At 43.2% G+C, this 22,880-nt stretch overlaps 2 protein-coding genes across 3 annotated transcripts; both read left to right on the top strand.

Moving 5' to 3' along the window:
* Positions 1 to 1,124: 1,124 nt before the first annotated feature.
* Positions 1,125 to 2,126, top strand: mc1r (melanocortin 1 receptor; the record flags this gene model as incomplete). Its single annotated transcript, XM_083650640.1, has 1 exon — positions 1,125 to 2,126. One exon carries the CDS (start codon positions 1,125 to 1,127, stop codon positions 2,124 to 2,126), a length of 1,002 nt encoding a protein of 333 aa, XP_083506766.1.
* A 6,853-nt stretch (positions 2,127 to 8,979) lies between these two features.
* def8 (differentially expressed in FDCP 8 homolog) lies at positions 8,980 to 22,134 on the top strand. Of its 2 annotated transcripts, none has more exons than XM_083651262.1 (12): positions 8,980 to 9,096; positions 10,091 to 10,213; positions 12,735 to 12,832; positions 13,069 to 13,218; positions 13,416 to 13,557; positions 14,130 to 14,294; positions 15,242 to 15,369; positions 17,051 to 17,164; positions 18,739 to 18,819; positions 19,256 to 19,396; positions 20,398 to 20,507; positions 20,633 to 22,134. In XM_083651262.1, exons 2-12 carry the CDS (start codon positions 10,105 to 10,107, stop codon positions 20,712 to 20,714), a joined length of 1,320 nt encoding a protein of 439 aa, XP_083507388.1. In that variant the 5' UTR covers positions 8,980 to 9,096; positions 10,091 to 10,104; the 3' UTR covers positions 20,715 to 22,134. The 2 variants fall into 2 exon arrangements, with proteins under 2 accessions (XP_083507388.1, XP_083507387.1); XM_083651261.1 differs by having other exon boundaries at positions 9,009 to 9,112.
* The last annotated feature ends 746 nt before the right edge of the window (positions 22,135 to 22,880 follow it).

Below are 22,880 nucleotides of genomic sequence, written 5' to 3'. Positions count from 1 at the left end.
TTTGTTAAATGGTTCGTTAGCAAGGACCGAGCAGAAGTCTTGACAGTCAGAAGTAATCCTCAGTGTTGTGTCAATGTGTCCATAACCACAACAGTGCAGTAATTTGACCATTTAATGTAAAATGATGACGGACCTTTGCTCCGGGCCATCAAAAGCCATTTGAAACATCATAGCCTATGCTCGATGAAACAGAACTTTCACAAGGGTCGAGGACTAGCCTACATCACATTTATTTCAGTAAGAGGAAAGAGAATAATCAATGTTAACTTCAAACGAAAGAGTCACCTTTCTCTATCACCGATATTCACAGTTTTATTTCTTCCGGGAGTGTGTGTGCACGCGTATTAAGTAGAGCTCTACATTAATTTGGCAGTAGGCTGACTACAATTAGCTTGTCTGTGTGAACCATGGGCCGGTTTACATTTGAATGAGAGGAGGAGTCATATACAGTAACCCCTGAAGCCCTTAAGCAGCCAGTGTCACGTTGTGAGTTGGAAAAGCAGTTCACAAACTGAGTCCTCGATATCATCGGCAGCCGGGATATCCCGCACTCACCGAAGGAGCTCTAGGAATGATACATAACAGGTGCATTATGTCATTTGAGAGCGAGCCCTTCATGGGGAAGATTTGTATGGATCTCCGTTCTGTGCCGAGTTGAGCTGTGTCGATCGGCAAGGAGCAGCTTTGCAGTGAGGAGACGCACAGGGACAATCTCCTCGGACTGAGAAGGTGTGTTAGGCTCATTTAGGGCAGTTTTCCCTGACAGTTTGAGTTATCTACTTTGTTGCTGTTACTCTCCAATGGCTGAATTAATTTCTAATAATCCAAATGGTTGTTATGGTAATGCTTCATCAACATTTCAATTATCACCCGGAACGGTCAGCATGTTAGTGGGATCAACAACTAATTGAGCAGCTGCTCTGACATATCTCCTATCAGACCCGGCTTTGGAGCAACGTTAAGTGTTAAGTGTGCTCGTTGTGATTGCAATAGTTAATGCTAAGGCCCAAACCACAAAGAAAACCTGATACAAGATTTATTTTGCTGCACCCACTTTATCACTGTGCTGCACTAAAGGCCAAGACAACCACCCAGGAATCCAGGGAGTCCTCTACAAGATAGGAATGGACATTGAAATGGACATGGGCTTGGACATTTTCAACGGGTCCCTGCATGACCGCATCATGCACCAGATCGAGCTGAGCTTCCAGACCATGTATTACGGGGAGAACGGGACAAATACCACAACTGGGGACCAAAACTCAATGGACTGTGTGCAGATCCGCATCCCTCAGGAGCTTTTCCTGACGCTGGGGCTGATAAGCCTGGTGGAGAACATCCTGGTGGTGCTGGCCATCTTCAAGAACCGAAACCTGCACTCGCCTATGTACTACTTCATCTGCTGCCTGGCCGTCTCTGACATGCTGGTCAGCGTGAGCAACGTGGTGGAAACGATATTCATGCTTCTCAACGACCACGGCCTGCTGGACGTCCAGCCGGGCATGCTGCGCCACCTGGACAACGTCATCGACATCATGATCTGCAGCTCTGTGGTGTCTTCACTCTCCTTCCTGTGCACCATCGCGGCGGACCGCTACATCACCATCTTCTACGCGCTGCGCTATCACAGCATCATGACCACGCAGCGCGCCGTGGCCATCATCGCACTGGTGTGGCTGGCCAGCATCACGTCCAGCACGCTCTTCATCGTCTACCACACCGACAATGCCGTGATCGTCTGCCTCGTCACCTTCTTCTGCACCACCCTTGTGTTCACCGCCGTGCTGTACCTGCACATGTTCCTCCTGGCGCACCTGCACTCCCGGCGCATCGTGGCCTTCCACAAGAGCCGCCGGCAAGCCACCAACATGAAGGGAGCCATCACTCTCACCATCCTGCTCGGGGTCTTTATCTTATGTTGGGGCCCTTTCTTCCTCCACCTCATCCTAATCCTCACGTGCCCCACCAACCCATTCTGCACCTGCTTCTTCAGCAACTTCAACCTTTTCCTCATTCTCATCATCTGTAACTCGCTGATCGACCCGCTCATTTATGCCTACCGGAGCCAGGAGCTGCGTAAAACCCTGAAGGAGCTGATTCTGTGCTCTTGGTTCTACGGTATGTGACACCGTGTACGTTACAAAGAAAACACTGCAAACAAGATGATCAACAATGGCATCAATCTCTTCCTATATTGTGTCAGAAACGGAAGTGTTAAGTTATGATTGATGATGATGTCCACATGGCCATGCGTGGAATTATACATAGCAGACATGCGTTTACTGTATCTATGTGTTCTATGTACACATATGTACATTTTTAGGATATTGATATTTGTTTAATAACATAACTTTATTTTGCAGTTTTAGATCAAGTTACGCAACCCTCAGCGGAGCAATGTAACCCTGCATTAGTGCATTCACAAGTTCCTGCACTGTAACGTATATCCATCTCGGCAAGTCCTATAGTATTGACCCTTACTATCTTAATCGTATTTTCATGAAACATATAACATGCTTGATTAGATTAGCTTTGGTTAGAAAAAAGAATACATACATTGGAATAAGTAGACTAAAATATATTTAACAGTTTACAATAATTTCACTTATTGAAATAAGGAAAAATAGATCTTGCTTATAGGCTACTCTCGATGATTTATTTATTTTACTATAGGCTATCTCAAAGAGAGTAGGCTGCACAAATAACCGTGAGAATTGTGAAGCAATTCACAATGAAAAGGCCTGATAGCACGCCAAAAGAAATTCCTATTTGATACCTAAAATCCACAGTGCACCTTTCCACAAGCCAGCAGGCAGGCATTTGAACTAAAAAGGTATTTATTAACAAAAGCATACAGTACAGGCATTTCAGAGACATATGGATTAAGCAAATATTCTTCTTTTCATTCAACATATCAGCCACAAACATAACAAGTGTAATCCTTCTCTCTCTCAATTCTGTAATAAATGTAAGGTCACTGAAGGTTCATATTTCCACTGTATTTCTGTTTGCCCTGCTATTCATGATTTCTGGGTCAAAGTGTGTAAAGAAGTTGATACCATATTTGGGGGGAAATTGACCCTTGACCCTATCTCCTGCATTCTGGGACTACATACGGCAGCATTACACCTTGCAGCTCCTCTTCATTGAAGCTGCTCAATGTGCTTCTTTATAGTGCAAGATGTGTTCTTCTTCAGTGGATTTCAGATTCAGCTCCAACAGTTTCGCAGTGGATTCGGAGTGTTATGGAGCTTCTCCCTTTCGAAGCTATCAGCTTTTGGCTCAAGGATAGGCCATTCAAAAAATTTCAAATCTGGAACCTGTTTCTGGACTGTATTGGAGAGGATAGGGCCCAGGCCCTTCGGAGTGGTCTCTACGGACTAGCATGGACTGACATATCTCTCTAGGTCTTAACATGGAATAAGCCTTTATCCATTTATTATTATATCTAAATACCCCTGCTATACCTATTTCTACAGTGCTCTGTGTGTGGTTTTTTTCCCCCTTTCTGTTTTGCTTTTATTATTTTTGTGGAGATTGTGTGTGTTGTGTTGTGTTGTGTTGTGTTGTGTTGTGTTGTGTTGTGTTGTGTTGTGTTGTGTTGTGTTGTGTTGTGTTGTGTTGTGGGTGAGTGGGAACAGAGGGCATATTCTGTGTTATCCCATTCAACACTAACTGTTTATCCCTCTGCTACCTGAAAACTGAATAAACATACTTATTAAAAAAAAACATATCAGCCACAACTATAATTAATGCATGCTTGAAACTCTTGTAGCTGTTAAGATTTCTGTGAATCTGTTTCAAATTCTCCAATCCCATGCTTTGGCTTTCTGCTGAGAGAAAGCTCATTTTAATTTCTATTGAGAAAATGATCTCAAAATGTGAGCGAGTACTCAGTCATTGCTTATTTTCCCTACAAAACTCCCTATAAATATGCAATCTAATGTTGACAAAGCTATAATGCAGGCTGCTGTTGCTGACTTGACTTTTTTTTTTTTTTTGCTCAGTAATCATGATTATTATTGATATAAACGATTTGTTTTTTTTGTTTTTATTTTTCGTGTGCATGTGTGCATGTGTGCGCGTGCGCGCGTGCATGCTAGGGGTAGACCGATTAATCGGCCGGTCGATTAATCAGGCCTATTTGACATTTTTAAATAATCGGCAAAAGATGATGCGGATGAAGGGAAAGAGAAAGAAAGTGGCTGCTGCACCACCTGGCTACAGTGAAGATTTCAGCTAAAAACAGTGTGTAAATGACATCTTTTCAAATCAACTTGGCATTTCAGGGCTTGTGGAGACTTTGATTACGCCAGGTGAGCAGTATGGAAGCATTTTATGTATTTTTTCTGTTGTATTTTTTTTACTTTGTTGTTCATGGCTCCCTTCACACTCAGCAGACAGCTCTCTGTGCCTGCCGCAGCTGGAGTGCAGTTCTCCTATCTCGGTGCATGATGCGTCCAGAGGGCTTTACCCAGTACACTGACTGTATTGAGAGTACCTCATAGGACCCCACTTCAAACAAACTGAACTATCTCTTTAAGTTTCCTCAGTCACCATCATCTTTTGTAAACACATTTCTCCCATCAAATGACAGCAAATCTAAATAAAACAGCTACATTATTATTATTGTTATTATTATTATTATTATTATGGTTAATGTATATAATTATTCAGTTGAATGAGGATAATTATAGTGACAAAGACATGTTTTTTCTGCCACAACTCCTTCATAGCCAGCTAAATCAATCTGAATCTACAAACAGATTACTTTATATAGCTGCCATCTGTCATCACCAGAGAACTAAAGCATGCATCCCATGTTCGTGGCTCTAATCATGCTCTCACGCCAAAGAATCACCTGAAGGTCACACAAACAGGATTATGTTTTCAAAATGGTGTGTAGGAGGTACAGTGTATTACAAAATATAGATTATACTGTATGTACTCCATTGTAAAAATCTTGATATGTACCTGAAATAAATAGACAAAAACAACAGTTGGTGGAGTTGGTGGTACATGAATAATGGAGAAAAGTTCAAAAAAATATAAAAAAATATAAAATAAATATAAAATATATGTTTATTGAAATGTACGTGCTGTGGTGTGTGCGGTGTGTGTGTGTGTGTGTGTGTGTGTGTGTGTGTGTTAATAACCCTTATTCATTCGTTATTATGAACTGCAATATGTTTCAGATTTTGGAGGGAAATTGAATAAAGAAAGGAAAAAAATATAAGGAAATTGAATGAGGTGCATCAAATTAGTTACTATCTGTGGTTTAAAATCTGAATCAAGTCTTAATCCAAGTCTTAATTGCCAGCTAGACAGTAGCAATCCATCCCTAGCACTGTTCTGCAGAGATACTTTTAAATTAGGTCAGTAGAAGTCATTCATTTTATTAAACCTCCTGTCCTGCGGCTGGAACATTTATATTATGAACAATATGCTTCACAGAGCAGTTTCTGCAGTAGCAAAGTTGCCCTCCACAAACACAAGCACCATTGATATCAAAACACAGCAGGCTCTCTTTTTTTTAGTTCTGTTTTTAAACTAATGGAAAAGTAAATTTGCTCAAAGCCATAATAGATCCTTTCATAATCTGTACAGCACAGTGTTAAGTGCAAAAGGGAATTTCTAACCGGAACTGGTACAATTTCCCATCCTGTCCTCAAGGGAGAAATTCAAGATCTCCATCTTTGTCTTTCAGTAAGTTATTGGCCTCATTTATCGGCGTGAGTGTATACTTTCGTTAAACAAAATCAATTTTGACCTTATAGTTTTATCATTATAATGGAGAGAAAATAAGTAATCAAGTAATTAAGTATTGTGACTCCCTCATTATGGTTCAGCCACACAAAGCAGCTCTGTTTACAGCAAATGGGAAATCTACAGCTGCTGTCCAAACACAGTCAGACCCCCTTCTCACCAAACGCGAGCATAGGCAATAAACTCGCATGTACTCGCACTCGCCCTGTCAAGCCCTGCCCCGCTGCTGCAGCTTGGTTGGCTGCCTTGCTGTATTTCCGTCTTCAATTGGTCTATTTCGGTTTTGGACCCTCCTCTCGTCTTGTGCCTGCGATGTCCTGACGCCAGGTATCCCAGCATGCTTTGCAAGCTGGGGAGCGACAAGATGGCAGCGAGGGAAGGAGGGGCATTTCGAAATCGACCGATTGAAGACGGAAATACAGCAAGGCAGCCAACCACGCTGTAGCAGCGGGGCATGGCTGAAGGGGCGAGTGCGAGTACATGCGAGTTTATCGCGGTCGGTGTGTTGATCCCAACGCTCTCCATATGTCCAGAAACCAGTGCTTGGTTATATGCAATCACTATATGCATTATGAAGGGAAGATGACTATTTCATGTTGTCTGTTCCTATCTGTGATGTGCTTTCTGCATACAAAGGCCCTTGCCATGCCACTGAGGCCATGAATATAGCCTAAGCAAGAGTTATGATTTATGTCACAAACCTGTACCTGTAAGGGCAAAGATCCGTGTCATGATGTGGTGATGTGATAAGCAGGCTTGACATCCAGTTCAAAGATCATAATGACAGCAACTACTACTGGCAACTGACAAGCAGCAAGAAGGTCCCAGGTTCGAACCCCAGTCCGTCCCAGGTCCTTTCTGTGTGGAGTTTGCATGTTCTCCCCATGTTCATGTGGGTTTTCTCCGGTTTCCTCCCAAAAAGACATGTATGTTAGGGTTAATACTCCTTATAGAAAGAAGCTTCTCTATATTAAGTTTGCTTCCAGTGGTCGGCACCTCACCACAACTTTTGGTGTGCGTTACTTTTTCTTTTATAGAGTTAATACTTCTGTCAGTGCTCTTGACCAAGGCACTGGCAAAGGAACTGGAGTTGGTCGCCGGGCGCTGCACTGCGGCTGCCCACTGCGGCTGCCCACTGCGGCTGCCCACTGCGGCTGCCTACTGCGGCTCACTGCTCCTAGTTCTAGGAAGGTTTCTAGTAGAGGATGGGTCAAATGCAGAGGATGAATTTCCCCATGGGGATAAATAAAGGATAACTTAACTTATATCCTGAGCGTGAGAGTTTTGTCACATGCTGCTGCCAAACACAGCCTGTGGAGACAGAAAACAGAGCATCTCTTTATGAAGAGAGCACACTGACCCCTTGCACAGACTCTTTCTCATGTGTGTTTTGTGCTCTCAAGGCATTTTCTAGTTTTCTTGTGCTTTCTCCATGATGACACCTCTGGCTCTCTAAAGATACAATGAATGTATTTCATACAGTGTGTTGCTCTGCATCTGCCAATTCCGATGCCCTGAAGATAAACTGTGTTGCTACAAAACAGCAGACTGAGCAGCCCACATGATCTCAATTTCCAGAAACTGTCATGCTGTGGTCAATTTAAATGTCACAAAGAATGTTTCGGTTGGAAATTGACTTTGGGACAACAGAGTATCAAGCTAAATGCATTTTCCACACTCAAAAGTCAGCTGTTGATGAGGATATTTACACACTAAATTCAATAACCAGGCCACATGATTTACCTAATGTACTTATCTCCCACTGGATGTTGCTCTAGCATTATTTTGTGAGCATAATGCTTCCCGCAGAGTTAGCATAGGGAAATTGAAAAGCTTTGCTATAGAGGCCAAGATGCCGAGAGCCAAGCTAACTTGACTCTTGGCCTCTTGACTGAGACTTCCAACAAGCATACTTCAGAAAATAGAAAGAGTAGGCTACCATTAGACTAGGCTACCATAGGCAGATTATGTCATGACGGGCCCCTGGGCCTGGACGCATAAAGATGCTTGCCCCTCACAGAGCACAATAACTAAGAGATACTGTACTGTATTCACCTGCCTCTGAACAGGATTTACAGCACACACAGCCACCTCAATTACAGCAACACCACCTTGACACTCAAAGCCTATACAGCACAATAACAAGAAATACATTCACCTGTATCTCAATCACATGATCTACAGAAAATAAAGCCAAAGGCACAATAACCCCTCTAATTGTCCATAAACCTTTGGAACATTTTGTCAAAAATAAAGGGTTGGGGCCCTAAGGGATCATTTCGTTCCAGGCCCGGGCAAGATACGCGAAACGCCATGGCCCTGCCAAGAGGCTCTGGGTTATGGGCCCCTGGGCCTGGACCTGGTAGGCCTGCTTGGTAATATGTCCCTGTAAAGCTACATCTCAGTCAAAGTCTAGTCAAACTTTATTGGGATAGCACAAGGATAGCACAAGGAAACTCATGTGTTGTGTAATACAGTAATAAAAACCATATTAAAACAACACCAGGAAAACATAATGCAAAAGTAATACCATACATATAGGCACTCAAGCACTCAAGTTATTATAACTTAATTTCAAATACTACTGATGCCCAATTATGATGTAGGCTTACATCTTGAAATTTCTCCAGTTCAAAATTTCAATCATCTTTTGGGTATTTGAAGTCATGCCTAAACAAGCAAGATAGGTTTGGTATGAGATCTTCCGCTAGATGTCGCACCTCGACAGTCTTCCATGGTCTGAGCAACCCATGGAGCAACCACACAACACAACAGGATTTTGAGTGTTTCAAGTTCACCAGAGAGAGCGAGAATAATACCGGATATAGCGCTAATTTACCTTCAAAATAAAAGCATAGACGTTGCATCACACACGTCTGTTTCCGTATACAATCTATTAGCCTGGTAAACAACGTGATCAGAACTGTTTATTATGCTAATACTGGATTTGGTGTTGCATCTATCCAGAAATATATTTTTGCAATCCACTTTACCTCCATATTCATAAAAAGAACGCTTTTTACAACGTTCTTACAACATGGACGTTTTTCGACAATTTTCCTTTGATTTTAGGGCTATTTTAAATATTTAGCCTGAAGATCCTTAATTTATATTAGTTTACAATTTAAAGATTTAATTCTGAAAACGCCGACCGGAAATACTATTTTTTTTTTATTGTGGAGTTATTTACCTTGCCTGCCTTGTTGTGATGTTGCTGATGATGACAGACACAAAAACACGGGCAGAACCGCAGACCATTACTGGGCAAGATCTGCTTTAACGCACGAATACCCACCCCATTGCCTTATGATAAATAAGGCCGACAACGGGGTAAGCTCCCGAATAGGTACAGTTGACGCCATTTAGCACCAAAATAGATTGCAGTTAACTGTTAGCTAGTTAGCATTAGCTGCTGACATGCATCGGTGTTGATTTTTGCCATTGATTTGTGCTCCTTTAACGTTAATGGTGCTAACATACTGTGTTACATACTAGTCCCTGTCGTCGATAATTAACATCCTACAATTTTAGCATTAAAACCATTGAATCTTAATCAAGCTTACCACTCCTGATTAATTAGCTACATACTGTAATCAGAGGAATGCTAATAACATTATTGTAAACTAAACTGACTAACGTTAATTGGCCATTACTTATTATGTCATCGTCTATTTATCTTGTAGAACAGACATGCTCACACCGGGATGATGTTTTAATTTGCATAGTTTTAGTTTTGTGATCTCAGTATATGGTCACTCTTCACCTGCCAGAGTAGCTGGAAACCCCAACCTTAAAAAAAAGTTGTAAAATTGAACCAAAATCATCAATCGATTGAGTCTTCATTTGATGGTTTATTCAAATTGATTATTACTGTCTTATGGTTTACTTCTCATTGAATAAGGTTGCAGTCCCCTTTCCATTGGTAGCACAATATTTCTGGAAAACGCCACTAACAGTTATTTATTTATTTAAGCTGAGTGACTGATATGTTTAGAGGCAGCCAAAGCAGCAAAACAAAATTTGAAAATTATTATATGCTTTTCAACAAGATTTGGCATGCGACATGTATTTTGTGCGTTTATTTTCTTGAACCTCTACTGATAATATACCCAGAGTTGAGATTGAATTTCACAGAAAAACTCCCTAATCACTAACAAACCTCAGAAATTAATTGGCATATGAATGGGAACACATTGCACAACAAGTAACAGCCTTCCAATTAAAGACAGAATCCTGACTCACTTCTCCTCCTGCATAGTCACATTTGAATAGAAATAAAGAAAACTAACTTTCAGTGTGACTCTTATGTATTTTTCTTGCCTAGATGTAGCCATTGAAATGGAGTATGATGAGAAACTTGCCGTTTTTCGCCAAAGCCGCCTCAACCCCTTTGATCGTGGAGAGGAAGAGGATGGTCCTGAAGGGGGCAAGACGCCCCCACAGCACGGTGAGCTTTTCACAAGTTCTTTACCATCCAGTGTTTTGCATGCAGTATAAATGTGTTATTTCCCCCTATTCTATTTGAATATTCCTCCATACTGGGTTCCTTAAACAGTCTTAGAATTGCATAAATTGGGTATGACTGGAAAATTGTATCTCTTGTGGATTCAATGACCCCAATTGTACTCATGTGTTGATGATGTTGGTCCCCATAGAAGCACTTCATTGTAGTGAGAAACGTGACCTCATCTGTTCATCAGGGACCACACTCGGGACCCGTAACACCTACACTATTTGTCATTGCTGTTGCCAGCCTGCACTGTCGCTACTACTGTGCCCCCACTCAATTCAGATGCACCTTAAGTCATTTTGTTCTGGAAGCGGGTCTGGTGGGCGTATAGGACCCCATAAGGATTTTTGTCTTTGCAGAAAAACAGTTCCTCAATCATTTGTGTAGTGTTGTTAAATATGGCTCAGCTCATAGGTTGCATCATACATCCCAGAAGTAGTAGTGCTGGTGTCAGCAGTGAGCAAAAACATGAGGCATCTTGTGTTAGTGTTCATTCCAACAGTGCACTGGAAAACATTTTTATCCACTGACAACAAGCAATACAACGGTAACAATAACACATTTCATACAGTACTGGTTCTCTCTTGTGACTTCACTTATGTAGACACAGGCGGCTGGGTATTACAGAAGCATTCCAAATTGTAAAATGCCCAAATTAAGCAACTCCCTGACATGCAAGGGGCAATCCTAGCTGCTTACTGAGATCATGGATTGTGCTTTGCCGAGACTCTCTTATTTGCAGAACCTGCGTCCTCACAGAGGCAACTTCTTACAGCACAATGAAGAAATAACCAAGAGAGTAGAGGAGATGCTGACATCTAATGGGAGTGTGCCTCATTTCATGGGAAAGTCACGACTGATTCAGAAAAATAAATCCCCTTCCCCATGTTTTCATAGCCTTCTCTGTTTTAAACGGATCGACGACCAATCTCGACACACTGAACATATTAACATCTAGCATATATTGAGGTAGTGCGAATAACTCTGAACTGGAAGAAAAGGACGTTAAGGAAGTTGAACGTAGCTTAACCAGAAGTGAGTATATACGATGCTGTGGAAACGCTTCCTGTATTTGAGTATATGGGAATTACAGTAAAATAAGCCTTTGGTTACAATAATCTTGACAGATTGGCCCACACTTAGCCGAGCTCAGTTTACTGCTGTGCACGGGGGTTTTCTGCTGTGTGTCCTCTCTCTGGCTGCCACTGAGACGTTCTATTCACTCAGCATGTTCTGTTCTGAGGTGTATGCAGGTAACAGCATCCGTTTGTACTTTGCACTTTCTTTCAGTCAGGGTGGGAAGTAAGCACTTATTGAAATTGTGATTTATTTCTGCTAGGCTTTGGAGTTAATTAGCTTTTTACATTTCTTCATTTCATGTCATTTATGCATAGAAGTCCTGATGTGATGATGGTCATTATTTCATTTTATTATTATTTTTCTTTTATCTTAATTGATCCATTAATTGACTCCTAGATTTGGGTTGGTCATAGTTTTTGTATTTTTTCCCCATAATATCATACATACATGAAAAACAAACCCTCCAAAAGGACTAAACTTGAGTACCGGTAGTCGCATTCAATCTATTCTCAACCTTTCGCAAAATATGCAGTACAAGTTTTGGCACTAGTCAGATTGATGTATGTTTGCGCACCTATCCCACCTATTCCTATTTAGAATGGTGTTTAAATCAGTTTCTGTTCATTTTTTCTGTCACCATTAATATTAAAGTAACATAGTTCAGAGCTTAATTCAGAGCTTAATTATCTTAATGAGGAGCTGCACATATTATGCACAAACCAAAATCGAAAATGTTGTTCACCCAAACAAGGAAGTGTATGTGTTCACTCGCTTTTCAATTCATTTGGTAGATGTCACATTTCACTGGCAAAATGTATCACTCCCTCTATTGTCATCGAATTACATTTGAGATACCACATTAGAGATCTCAGTTGTCCTGGTGGATTGAGGCATATGCGTATTCTATTATTGTTAGACACCACACATTTATCTCAGTTGTTCTGGTGGATTAAGGCATATGCTTATTCTATCATCAACACAGTGGAATTGGTGTAGTAGTAGAAGAAGCAAACTGTATGAACAGTTGAGTAACATGTGGACTATGAACATGTATATTTTACGGTTATAAAGTGAGGTGAGCAGCAACGTTTAGTGCCTCAGTAAGACTTCAGACAGTGGGCCTCTGCCTTGTCAACTGGCTTGTCTACACATTACCAGAACTGATAAAGATCTGTGAATTCTCCATTTGTAGATTTTGTGCTGTTGCCCTTGGCTTGGATCCCTGTTGAAACCATTGGTCGGAGTTCAGGAATCGGCTTCAGTCACCACAGTCATGTGTGTGGAATTAACATGCATGACGGAGTGCACTAGTTGTGAGAGCACAATACGCATGCTTACAGGGAGGATAATGCTTTATGCTATGTTCCTCTCTTGTTAGAGTCAAGACCTGAGCTGTTCTACTCTGAGACCAGAACCCAGAGCTCAGACCGAACCATGGATCTCGGGCTAGCTGAGGACCACTTCTCCAGGCCTGTGGTGAGTATTTTTCTTGCAGTTCAAGTCAACTCAAAATAATTCATCACGATATATGAAACGGTATAACTTGTAGAACTAAGAGTGCTTATATAACCTCTATATGTGTCACTTATAGTTTCACACGTTCATCACTGCCTTTGGGTTTTATTGTATGTGAAGCACTTTGTGAGCATGGTTTTTAGAAAAGTATTCTGCAAATAAAGTTATTATTATTTCCATGCTTTCTCCTGTTACAGGGTTCGTTTGTGGCGTCGGACATCGAACAGCTGAAGCTGGCCATCGAGGAGTGTAAGAGACTGATCTTGGAGCTGCCTGAACATTCGGAGAGACAGAAGGACACGGTGGTGAAACTGATCCACCTGCGTCTCAAACTGCAGGAGCTGAAGGTTTGGGCTGAGAAGGGAATGGAGAACTGTGAAGAGCATCACGTGAAGAATTTGAATTTGAGATAAAAAAGAAAAGAAAAATGTTATAACAGAGTGAGGAATTATTGATGGGAAAATGGTGGAGCAGTAGCTTGCAGCCGAAGATGGCGAGTTATGGTCGGCTGTATTGTTGATCGCTTTGCTCGTCGTCCTTTCAGGATCCTGAGGAGGACGAGCCTAATCTGAGAGTCCTACTGGAGCACCGCTTTTCTAAGGAGAAGAGCAAGAGTGTGAAACAGACCTGTGACAAGTGTAGCACTATCATCTGGGGCCTTATCCAGACCTGGTACACCTGCACAGGTGAGACACACTAACCATAGTATCTGTCTGATCCCGCACACACGTAGTTTTGCTTCCTGGGAAAATTGTCAAAGACACAAGTCATAAAGAAAAGTAGAAGGGCAATCGGAGAGGGCAGACCTCCGTGACGGCCAATTTCTTTTCCGTGAGTTGGATCCCGATCTACTACAAATTGTAATGGGTTCTTCCTTGGCCCATGCTACACACTTCCAGCTTCCACAAAGTTTCATGAACATTCCTGCTGACAAACGACACCAAAAACATGACCTCCTTGGTGGCGGTAACAACTATGAAAACAGATCCTGCATATTACTCTTGCAATACAACACTTTAAACCATGTTCATATTGATGCTTTCATACTGTGGTGTGCAGTTGTAGTTTTTTGTCACAAAGAAAACAACAAAAGGCAACACAAAAAATAGACAAAAGGCACTTGGTAACGCTGTTGTAAGTTGTAACATTGGGCTCCAAACCAGTGAGTTTCACGGGCTTGTGGTGGTATAGTGTTAAAGGCGCTGCAGTGCACCAAATAATTTGTCAATGCATTATGCTTTTTGCTTTCTTGTTTCAGGTTGCTATTACCGTTGCCATAGCAAGTGTATGAACCTGATCACCAAGCCCTGTGTGAGGTCAAAGGTCAGCCACCAGTCGGAGTACGAGCTCAGCATCTGCCCCGAGATAGGACTGGACCGGCAAGACTACCGCTGTGCTGAATGTCGCACACCTGTGTCACTGCGTGAGTGTGGACACACACACACACACACACACACACACACACACACACACACACACACACACTGTGTCGGGTGCTGATGTTTTGGAGGGCAGGTTTGATTGATTGATTGATTGATTGATAACTTTATTGAAACAATAGTAGCAGGATCGTACAAGACAACACAACATCATATTGATCAAAAGGAATAAAACACAATAAAGCCCGAGGGCTTGTTTCCATTGTACATGTTCAAGAATGTGTAAATATGTACATACAATTTTGTGTTAAAGCTCCTCAATTCTCTTCTTGTCCTTCTCCGTCCATCTCCTCTCTACATCCCTATGTTTTTTTATTTGAACTTCTGCAGTATTATGTAGTCCACCAGTATTTTGAGCAAAACCTAACCATGGTAATGGTGTTATGAATTTGGTGTAGGCATGTCTCGTCCAGAAAACCAGTGGGGTTAATAAAAGTAGTTCCTTTCCTTGCCTCTAGCTTCAGAAATTTTCTCAATCCAAATGAAATTCTTAGACAATATGAAGGACATTGATAGAGCATTGCTGGACCGTTATATTATCTGATTTCTCTGCTTCCTCAGGCAGGCTGAAATAGGGAAACAGAACATCTTGTGGCAGTATGTAATTTCAGTTGATCAAATTTGAGCTTAGCATTATATTTTGACTATTGGCTTACATGTTGCAGCTGTCATTTGAATATATGACTCAGCCGATAACACATAATTATAAGCGGAGCCTGGGAATGAATGTGCTACAAACATTTTATGTACTGATTCTGAATTGATGCGTTTGACATACTTTTTAGGGACTTTTTTTTTGCTTTGGATAGCTTTGTATCACATAGGAGAGAAGGTTACGTAATTTCTCTACTGCATCTTTAAGCTTTGGTTTTGAGGTTTAATCTTTTCTTTTTATAATTTGGTTGTACTGCGCCATTGTATCATCTTTTAGGGGGCGTTCCTAGTGAGGCCAGGCAATGTGACTACACAGGCCAGTATTACTGCAGCACGTGCCACTGGAACGACACCGCCATCGTCCCGGCACGGGTCATCCACAACTGGGAGTTTGAACTGCGCAAGGTACTTTACCTTACCCCGGCCTGCCACACTAACTTAAGGTCTTTGCGCACCAAGTCCGTTTTTTTGGGTCCGAAATTGTTGCACCTTTAAAAATAAATACGGCCTCATGTTGTGTCAATCGCGTTTAAAAACTAGCTCGGAAAATTTCGTCCATCATTAAAGTTTTTGGAAACCGGTTCGATTTTCTGCATTTTTTACATCAGTCGAAAGCCTTTTGCGAGCTGTTTGACCCGTTTGTGTTTGGGGGAGAGAGCCTGAGGAGCGGCCGAGCGGGGCTCCAGTCTGAGCAGAGAGGCAGCCGGAGGTGCGAGCTCCACCTCACTGTCCCTCTCTCCCCGGGGAGCTCCACCTCACTGTCCCTCTCTCCCCGGGGAGCTCCACCTCACTGGCCCTCTCTCCCCGGGGAGCTCCACCTCACTGGCCCTCTCTCCCCGGGGGGCTCCACCTCACTGGCCCTCTCTCCCCGGGGGGCTCCACCTCACTGGCCCTCTCTCCCCGGGGGGCTCCACCTCACTGGCCCTCTCTCCCCGGGGAGCTCCACCTCACTGGCCCTCTCTCCCCGGGGAGCTCCACCTCACTGGCCCTCTCTCCCCGGGGAGCTCCACCTCACTGGCCCTCTCTCCCCGGGGAGCTCCACCTCACTGGCCCTCTCTCCCCGGGGAGCTCCACCTCACTGGCCCTCTCTCCCCGGGGAGCTCCACCTCACTGGCCCTCTCTCCCCGGGGAGCTCCACCTCACCGGCCCTCTCTCCCCGGGGAGCTCCAACTCACTGGCTCTCTCTCCCCAGGGAGCTCCACCTCACTGGCCCTCTCTCCCCGGGGAGCTCCACCTCACTGGCCCTCTCTCCCCGGGGAGCTCCACCTCACTGGCCCTCTCTCCCCGGGGAGCTCCACCTCACTGTCTCTCTCCCCGGGGAGCTCCACCTCACTGTCCCTCTCTCCCCGGGGAGCTCCACCTCACCGGCCCTCTCTCCCCGGGGAGCTCCACCTCACTGGCCCTCTCTCCACGGGGAGCTCCACCTCACTGGCCCTCTCTCCCCGGGGAGCTCCACCTCACTGGCCCTCTCTCCCCGGGGAGCTCCGGGGAGCTCCACCTCACTGGCCCTCTCTCCCCGGGGAGCTCCACCTCACTGTCCCTCTCTCCCCGGGGAGCTCCACCTCACTGGCCCTCTCTCCCCGGGGAGCTCCACCTCACTGGCCCTCTCTCCCCGGGGAGCTCCGGGGAGCTCCACCTCACTGGCCCTCTCCCTGGGGTGTGGTGCTGCGGCACCCGGCCACAGCGCACCACAGCCGGCTTGGCAAGGTGAAGGCGAGTATTGGAGCCCCTGTCCACTGCGATATGGTTACATCAGCGCTGCTGCAGATCAGCCACTGCTGCCTGTCACCCTGTTGTAATGTGGATACAGGAGAGGATGACTCCAGGACGAGTACAACTATTGTCTCGTATTGCGAATAGAACGACGAACATAATAAAATGCATCAAACTCAGTGTGCAAGGTTTCTGCTTAACTTTTTCTATTTTTATTTTTATTTAGATGTGCAAAGAACTTCATGCTCTGAACGGAACACATACAATCATCCCATCATATTTTATGGATGTAGGACATTTCAGTTGTGTGTCTTCATGAGTGCGTCTGCAGCCAGTCTGTGTTCTGACTGTGTGTCATGTGTCTCCTTGTCAGGTTTGTCGCTCCTCGATGCGTTACCTGGCCCTGATGATGTCGCGACCTGTACTGAAGCTGAAAGAGATCAACCCACTGCTGTTCAACTTTGTGGAGGAGCTTGTGGAGATTAGGGTGGGTAGCTTCACGTTGTTTCGAGGCAGTAGTATAGATCAGATGCTATAAAAAAAGTGTTGTGTCTGAAAAGAGAATGTGCTCTGTAGACCAATTACAATCCACATGTATGGCCATATCTTATGCCCAAGTGCAAGGGCAAATCTTTGCTAGTTTCTAGCACTAAAAATAAATCACCCTTTTCTCTTTTAATTATCACTGGGTTATAACCTGTCGCACTGACTACGTTTACATGCACACAATATTCAGGGTTTTGCCCTTATTCCGAAAAAGACAATATTCTGACTATGCTGTTTACATGTCTAATGAAATGGAACAATCCACTAATATTCCCGTTTACATGCCGCCGTTCATACTCCGATTACTGTAATGTTGCCTACTATTCTCTCTCTCTCTCTCTCTGTGAGACGTGATGCTCTCACACATGTTGGAGAGAGAGAGGATGCTCTCACACATGTTGGAGAGAGAGAGGATGCTCTCACACATGTTGGGGAGAGAGAGAGAGAGAGAGAGAGAGAGAGATAGATACAGATAGTAACAGCAGTTTTTCTGTTGAGGATAAACAGAGCAACTTAACCTGATGCGTGATCATGATCTCGCAAATCCAGCTGCCTCAAGTCGCAACTAGAAAGAAGTGCATTACGTTCGCTCCATTCATCCATTCACTCACCCATATTCTTAATGTGTCGTTGTGTGTGTTGTGTGTTGCAGGTTGTTACGGTGCATGAACCTATAGGCTACACACCATCTTCAAACAACACCCATTAAACGCTAAACGTGCCAGCTGGCTACCTAGATGTCTTTTGTTCATATTCTTACCAGCATCATCTGGGCTTGTAGCTGAAAAGTTTGGCGTTTCATAATGGTTAAAAGTGGGCTACGTTAGGCGTGTTTCTCCTTCCGTGGGCTTTTCTTTAGGGCATGCATCTCTGGCTAGTTGGTTTGTATACAAACCACACAGCTGACCACAAACAGACAAGATGCCCGTGCGTCGCAAACTGCGGTAAAAACCTCAATTGAGACGCATATTCCGAATGCGCTGTATACACGATCAAAGAATCCTCCTAAAACACAAATAATATCGGCATATCCCACGTCTTAATTGGGAAATGTTAAATTTGGAAAGCCCATCCGGAATATGCTGTTTACATGACCCTTATTAAATTCAGAATATTGACATTTTCTGAATAATAGTGGAATATTGTGTGCATGTAAACGTAGTCACTGATACCCATCTCTGCACATGGGTTGACACAGTTGTGTGTGTGTGTGTGTGTGTGTGTGTGTGTGTGTGTGTGTGTGTGTGTGTGTGTGTGTGTGGGTGTGGGTGTGGGTGTGGGTGTGGGTGTGGGTGTGGGTGTGGGTGTGTGTGTGTGTGGGGGGGGGGGGGGTGTCTGTGTGTGTGTGTGTGTGTGTGTGTGTGTGTGTGTGTGTGTGTGTGTGTGTGTGTGTGTGTGTGTGTGTGTGTGTGTGTGTGTGTGTGTGTGTGTGTGTGTGTGTGTGTGTGTGTGTGTGTGTGTGTGTGTGTGTGTGTGTGTGTGTGTGTGTGTGTGTGTGTGTGTGCCCCCTTACAGAAGCTTCGTCAAGATATCCTGTTGATGAAGCCTTATTTTATTACCTGTAAGGAGGCCATGGAGGCTCGGCTACTACTGCAGGTCAGCAGCTCTTTACAGTATTGTATGGTTCAGTATGGTACAATCAGTCTGATCTACAGTGGCATGCTTTTTCTTTGGTTATGCCTTATGTGCACTATTTGCAACAACAGCGCCCCCATGTGGATGTGCATTAGCAATTAATCATGTTCAGTATCAGCTCAAATCTCTTTCATAATTTGGCCTCAGAGATAATTTATTTCAAAACTTGTACTTCCCAACTTGTTCATCCACTTTTGTGAAGGAGTAAAAAAGATTTGCAAACATAGACCCAAATAGGTAACGTGATTTTCAATAAAAAAAAGGGGGCTAACAGTCGATGGTGCAGTGAAGTGATGATGCATATTATAGTGTAGGAGCCTATTCTCACAATAAGCAGCGGGTCACAGTCACACACACTTTCATGATGCAATAACAAGCTTGAATTATCAATTTGCAGCTCCATGATCGCCAGCACTTTGTGGAGAACGATGACATGTACTCACTACAGGATCTGATTGACATCTCCAGTGGAAGACTCAGCTGCTCCCTGACAGAGATCCACACCACATTTGCAAAGCACATCAAACTAGACTGTGAGGTGAGCTTTGTCATAAAGCACAATACTAACAAATTATCTTTTACAGTAAGCTTAAAGGGACAGCTCACCCTAAAATCCAAAATACATATTTTTCCTCTGACCTGTAGTGCTATTTATCTATCTATATCGTTTTGGGATAGTTGCCTGAGTTTTGGAGATATCGGCTGTAGAGATGTCTGCCTTCTCTCCAATACAATGGAACTGGATGGCACTCGGCTTGTAGTGCTTGAAGCACCAAAAAAAATACATATGAAAAACTCGACAGCATTGTCTCATTGTGTCAGAAATCATGACCCGGTTACTCAAGATAATGCACAGACTTTGTTGTGAGCAGTTTCATGTAGGAACTATTTTCTTTTGCAGTCTCATGTAGGAACTAGCTAGCAGCTAGCGGGTGTAGTTCGGTCAAAAGAAAATAGTTCCTACATGAAACTGCTCATAACAAGGTGGAGAAATAGGAGGTTGTAGGCTAACCATTGAATTTACGTTGCTGTAACAGCGATCATAAAGGCAGTATGGATTATACCAGACATGTATTATAAATATCTGCCATCTGGTAAGCCTTGCTTGTTCTACAACACTGTATTGTTAGCACTGCTAGAAGTGCTAGCGTTATGTTAACCAGGTGGCCAGTGCGGCTGGTAAAACGGTAAGCTAGCAGCAGACGTTATCCGCTTCTCGTCACAAAATGCGCTCAAGGCAGCGCCTTTAATACTCCAAAAAGATGCTGACAAATGCTACATGGACACGCTGCCTAATGCCTGCGTTTGTACTCCTAAACACTCTTAACTCACTGTGTTCTTATTTATATTCGGATGTTATACTGGGGATAGTACTGTATATTTTGCTAGACAAATACAGATTGTCTCTTCTCTGAAACTCTGACTTTCTGTCCCATTCTGTGTGTGTGTGTGTGTGTGTGTGTGTGTGTGTGTGTGTGTGTGTGTGTGTGTGTGTGTGTGTGTGTGTGGTGCGTGTGCATGGTGCGTGTGCGTGTGTAGCGTTGTCAGGCCAAAGGGTTTGTTTGTGAGCTGTGTAAGGAGGGAGACATCCTGTTCCCTTTTGACAGCCACACTTCAGTGTGCCACGACTGCTCTGCTGTCTTCCACAGGTTGGTCATAGATGACTTGAACGACACATTTAACAATTAAAAACGACACATTGCCAGAATGGACATTCTTGTACAGTATATGTACAATAACTGGAGTTGTTGTTGGCAACTGTGTGTCTGTTTAGAGATTGCTACTATGACAACTCCACAACGTGTCCGCGCTGTGCCCGGATGACGGAGCGCAGGCAAGACGAGCCGTTGATGTGAAAGATGCTCAAACCCTGGAGCGGAGTCCACCTGATGTGGAGCGGACTCCACCTGATGTTACTGTGACTACTACTGGATCTTGCACTTTGCCTGATGTTGTATTCCACTCTATCAAGAAAGTCAGACACAAGTGTTATTAGTTCTTAGTCTCAGCCGTTGTTGTTTTGTCTGGATGTTTATGGTCTTTCTTCCTGTACACTACATAACGAAGCAGGATATTTAGAGGCCCATCAGAAAACATAGGAATATATATTTTTTGTATCTAAGTTTTTAATTAATTCTCAAGAGATTGGCTGTGAGCATTGTTGTGTGTGTGTGTGTGTGTGTGTGTGTGTGTGTGTGTGTGTGTGTGTGTGTGTGTGTGTGTGTGTGTGTGTGTGTGTGTGTGTGTGTGTGTGTGTGTATGTGTGCGCGTGTGCGTGCGTGCGTGCGCGCGCAAGAGAGCATAAATTTACTAGATAAATATAAATGCCCTAGTATAAAGAGAAGCCAGCTTACCAATAAGTCTTCTTGCATGCAGGAGTTGATAATAGCCATGAAAAGCCTCAACTGACCTATACTGCCAACCTTGCTAAATCTTAACCTTTATGGTCGCCATAAGTTAGAAATGAGTTTAGAGTTTTCTTATGTATCGTCAAAACCGTTTCCCCCCCGTAAACATGCTATGACATCATCGATCTTGCACTCGAGCGCAACATTTTGAGTGACATCTCCAAGCATCTTTGAGCTGTTGCAATAGAAGCCCTTTTCCCAATTAGCATAATTAATCCAATTAGTTACCCTTTACCAAACATCCTCCAATTTACTACATGGGACGTTCCACTAGGTTATAAGTGTGAGATCAGTCTTCACCATAATCAATCAGTATAGCTTCTTTGTCATTGCCTTCTCGGACATTCCGTAATCAGCTCTACTGTTGGCTATTTTGCAAATTGTGTTCTACTAACGAGAAATATTGCTTAAACTGTCCAAGAATGGAAATTGGGAAGTTAAATGTATGTAAGGAAAAAATAACAAAAGTTTGCCTTTTTTCACTCTCCTCGAAACAGACCTCATTTCATACAGTTTGATGTATGTTTAATGCAGATATTAGGTTTAGCGCACTGTGTGTAGCAAACGGACAAATGAAAGTGAACATACACTCATGACTGATCTTAAGTTTACTGTACATGGTGTGGCCAAGATTGTAACCTACAACTTTATGTACTGTACTAATATGTTTTATCCCAATGTCTTAATACACTTACCATTGCGTACTGATTTCAAGTCTCCAACTGTAGCACTTTTTTTTTCTCCAGAAATGACAAAACTGTACAAATGTTGACTTAAAATTATTTGTTTTAAAATAATTTTGGCTATGATTTCTTTCATTATCATGATAATAATGGTTGTTGTTTTTCCCCTCTGGACATACTACATATCCTACAAGTTGGTGTTGGTGAAAACCATAGCCTATGATAATTGTAAAATCATGTGTAGTCGTGACTCGTGCATGAATAAAGTAATGAGGTACATTACGGTTGTAGTGTGTTAATTAATGATCAGACAGCAGACATGGCTGGGTTGTGTGGACAGGATTGTTGTCTTGTGTCAGACCAGAGATCTCAGCTGGCAAACTGGCACAGTGAAGAAGAATCTGACAAATCCAAATTAAGGCCTAATGTTTAAACTGTATGATGGATTATCTCGCTCTGGCAATTAAAGAAGATAATGGAAGTACATTTCTTCTGAAGTTATTAGTTATCAGCAGTATATATATTTCCCATGGTCTTCTCAAAATTGATGAATGCAAGCTTTTTCCATTTGCAACAACTATTTGCAGAAGCATGGACTTGTTTTGCAGGTTTCAGAGCCATGTGGCTCTGTTTGGGGACTGTTTGAAACAGTCGTGAGAAGTGATGCATGTAGCAGACGCAGACAGTATCTGATCAAATTGCATTGTTTAGATATATGCATGCATAGCTGACCCCTATCTGTCATGTTGTCTGGTTGTTGTCAGATTAAGTCAGTTTCATGTTTATTTAGAGGGGGCGTGTCTGCATATTTGTTTATGTTTGAGTTCTGTTGTATCTGTTCCCTTCCTGTTGATGTGTGGTGGGTGTGGGAGAGTATATGGGTTCATTTGGAAGTCAAGCCCCTGACTGTGATTCTCACTGAAAGTGCGCC

Source organism: Poromitra crassiceps (assembly GCF_964638095.1).
Source record: "Poromitra crassiceps genome assembly, chromosome: 14".
Taxonomy (NCBI): Eukaryota; Metazoa; Chordata; class Actinopteri; order Beryciformes; family Melamphaidae; genus Poromitra; species Poromitra crassiceps.
Note: the sequence above shows the minus strand (reverse complement) of the source record. Positions and strands in the feature narration are given on the sequence as shown.

What these genes read in the sequence shown, in the direction of transcription:
- def8 (XM_083651261.1), top strand. Translation starts at nt 9,073, where the DNA reads ATGATAAATAAGGCCGACAACGGGGTAAGCTCCCGAATAG. An exon ending in TCGCACACCTGTGTCACTGC is followed by an intron (nt 14,295 to 15,241) that starts GTGAGTGTGGAC and finishes ATCATCTTTTAG; the next exon opens with GGGGCGTTCCTAGTGAGGCC. An exon ending in GGGAGTTTGAACTGCGCAAG is followed by an intron (nt 15,370 to 17,050) that starts GTACTTTACCTT and finishes TCTCCTTGTCAG; the next exon opens with GTTTGTCGCTCCTCGATGCG.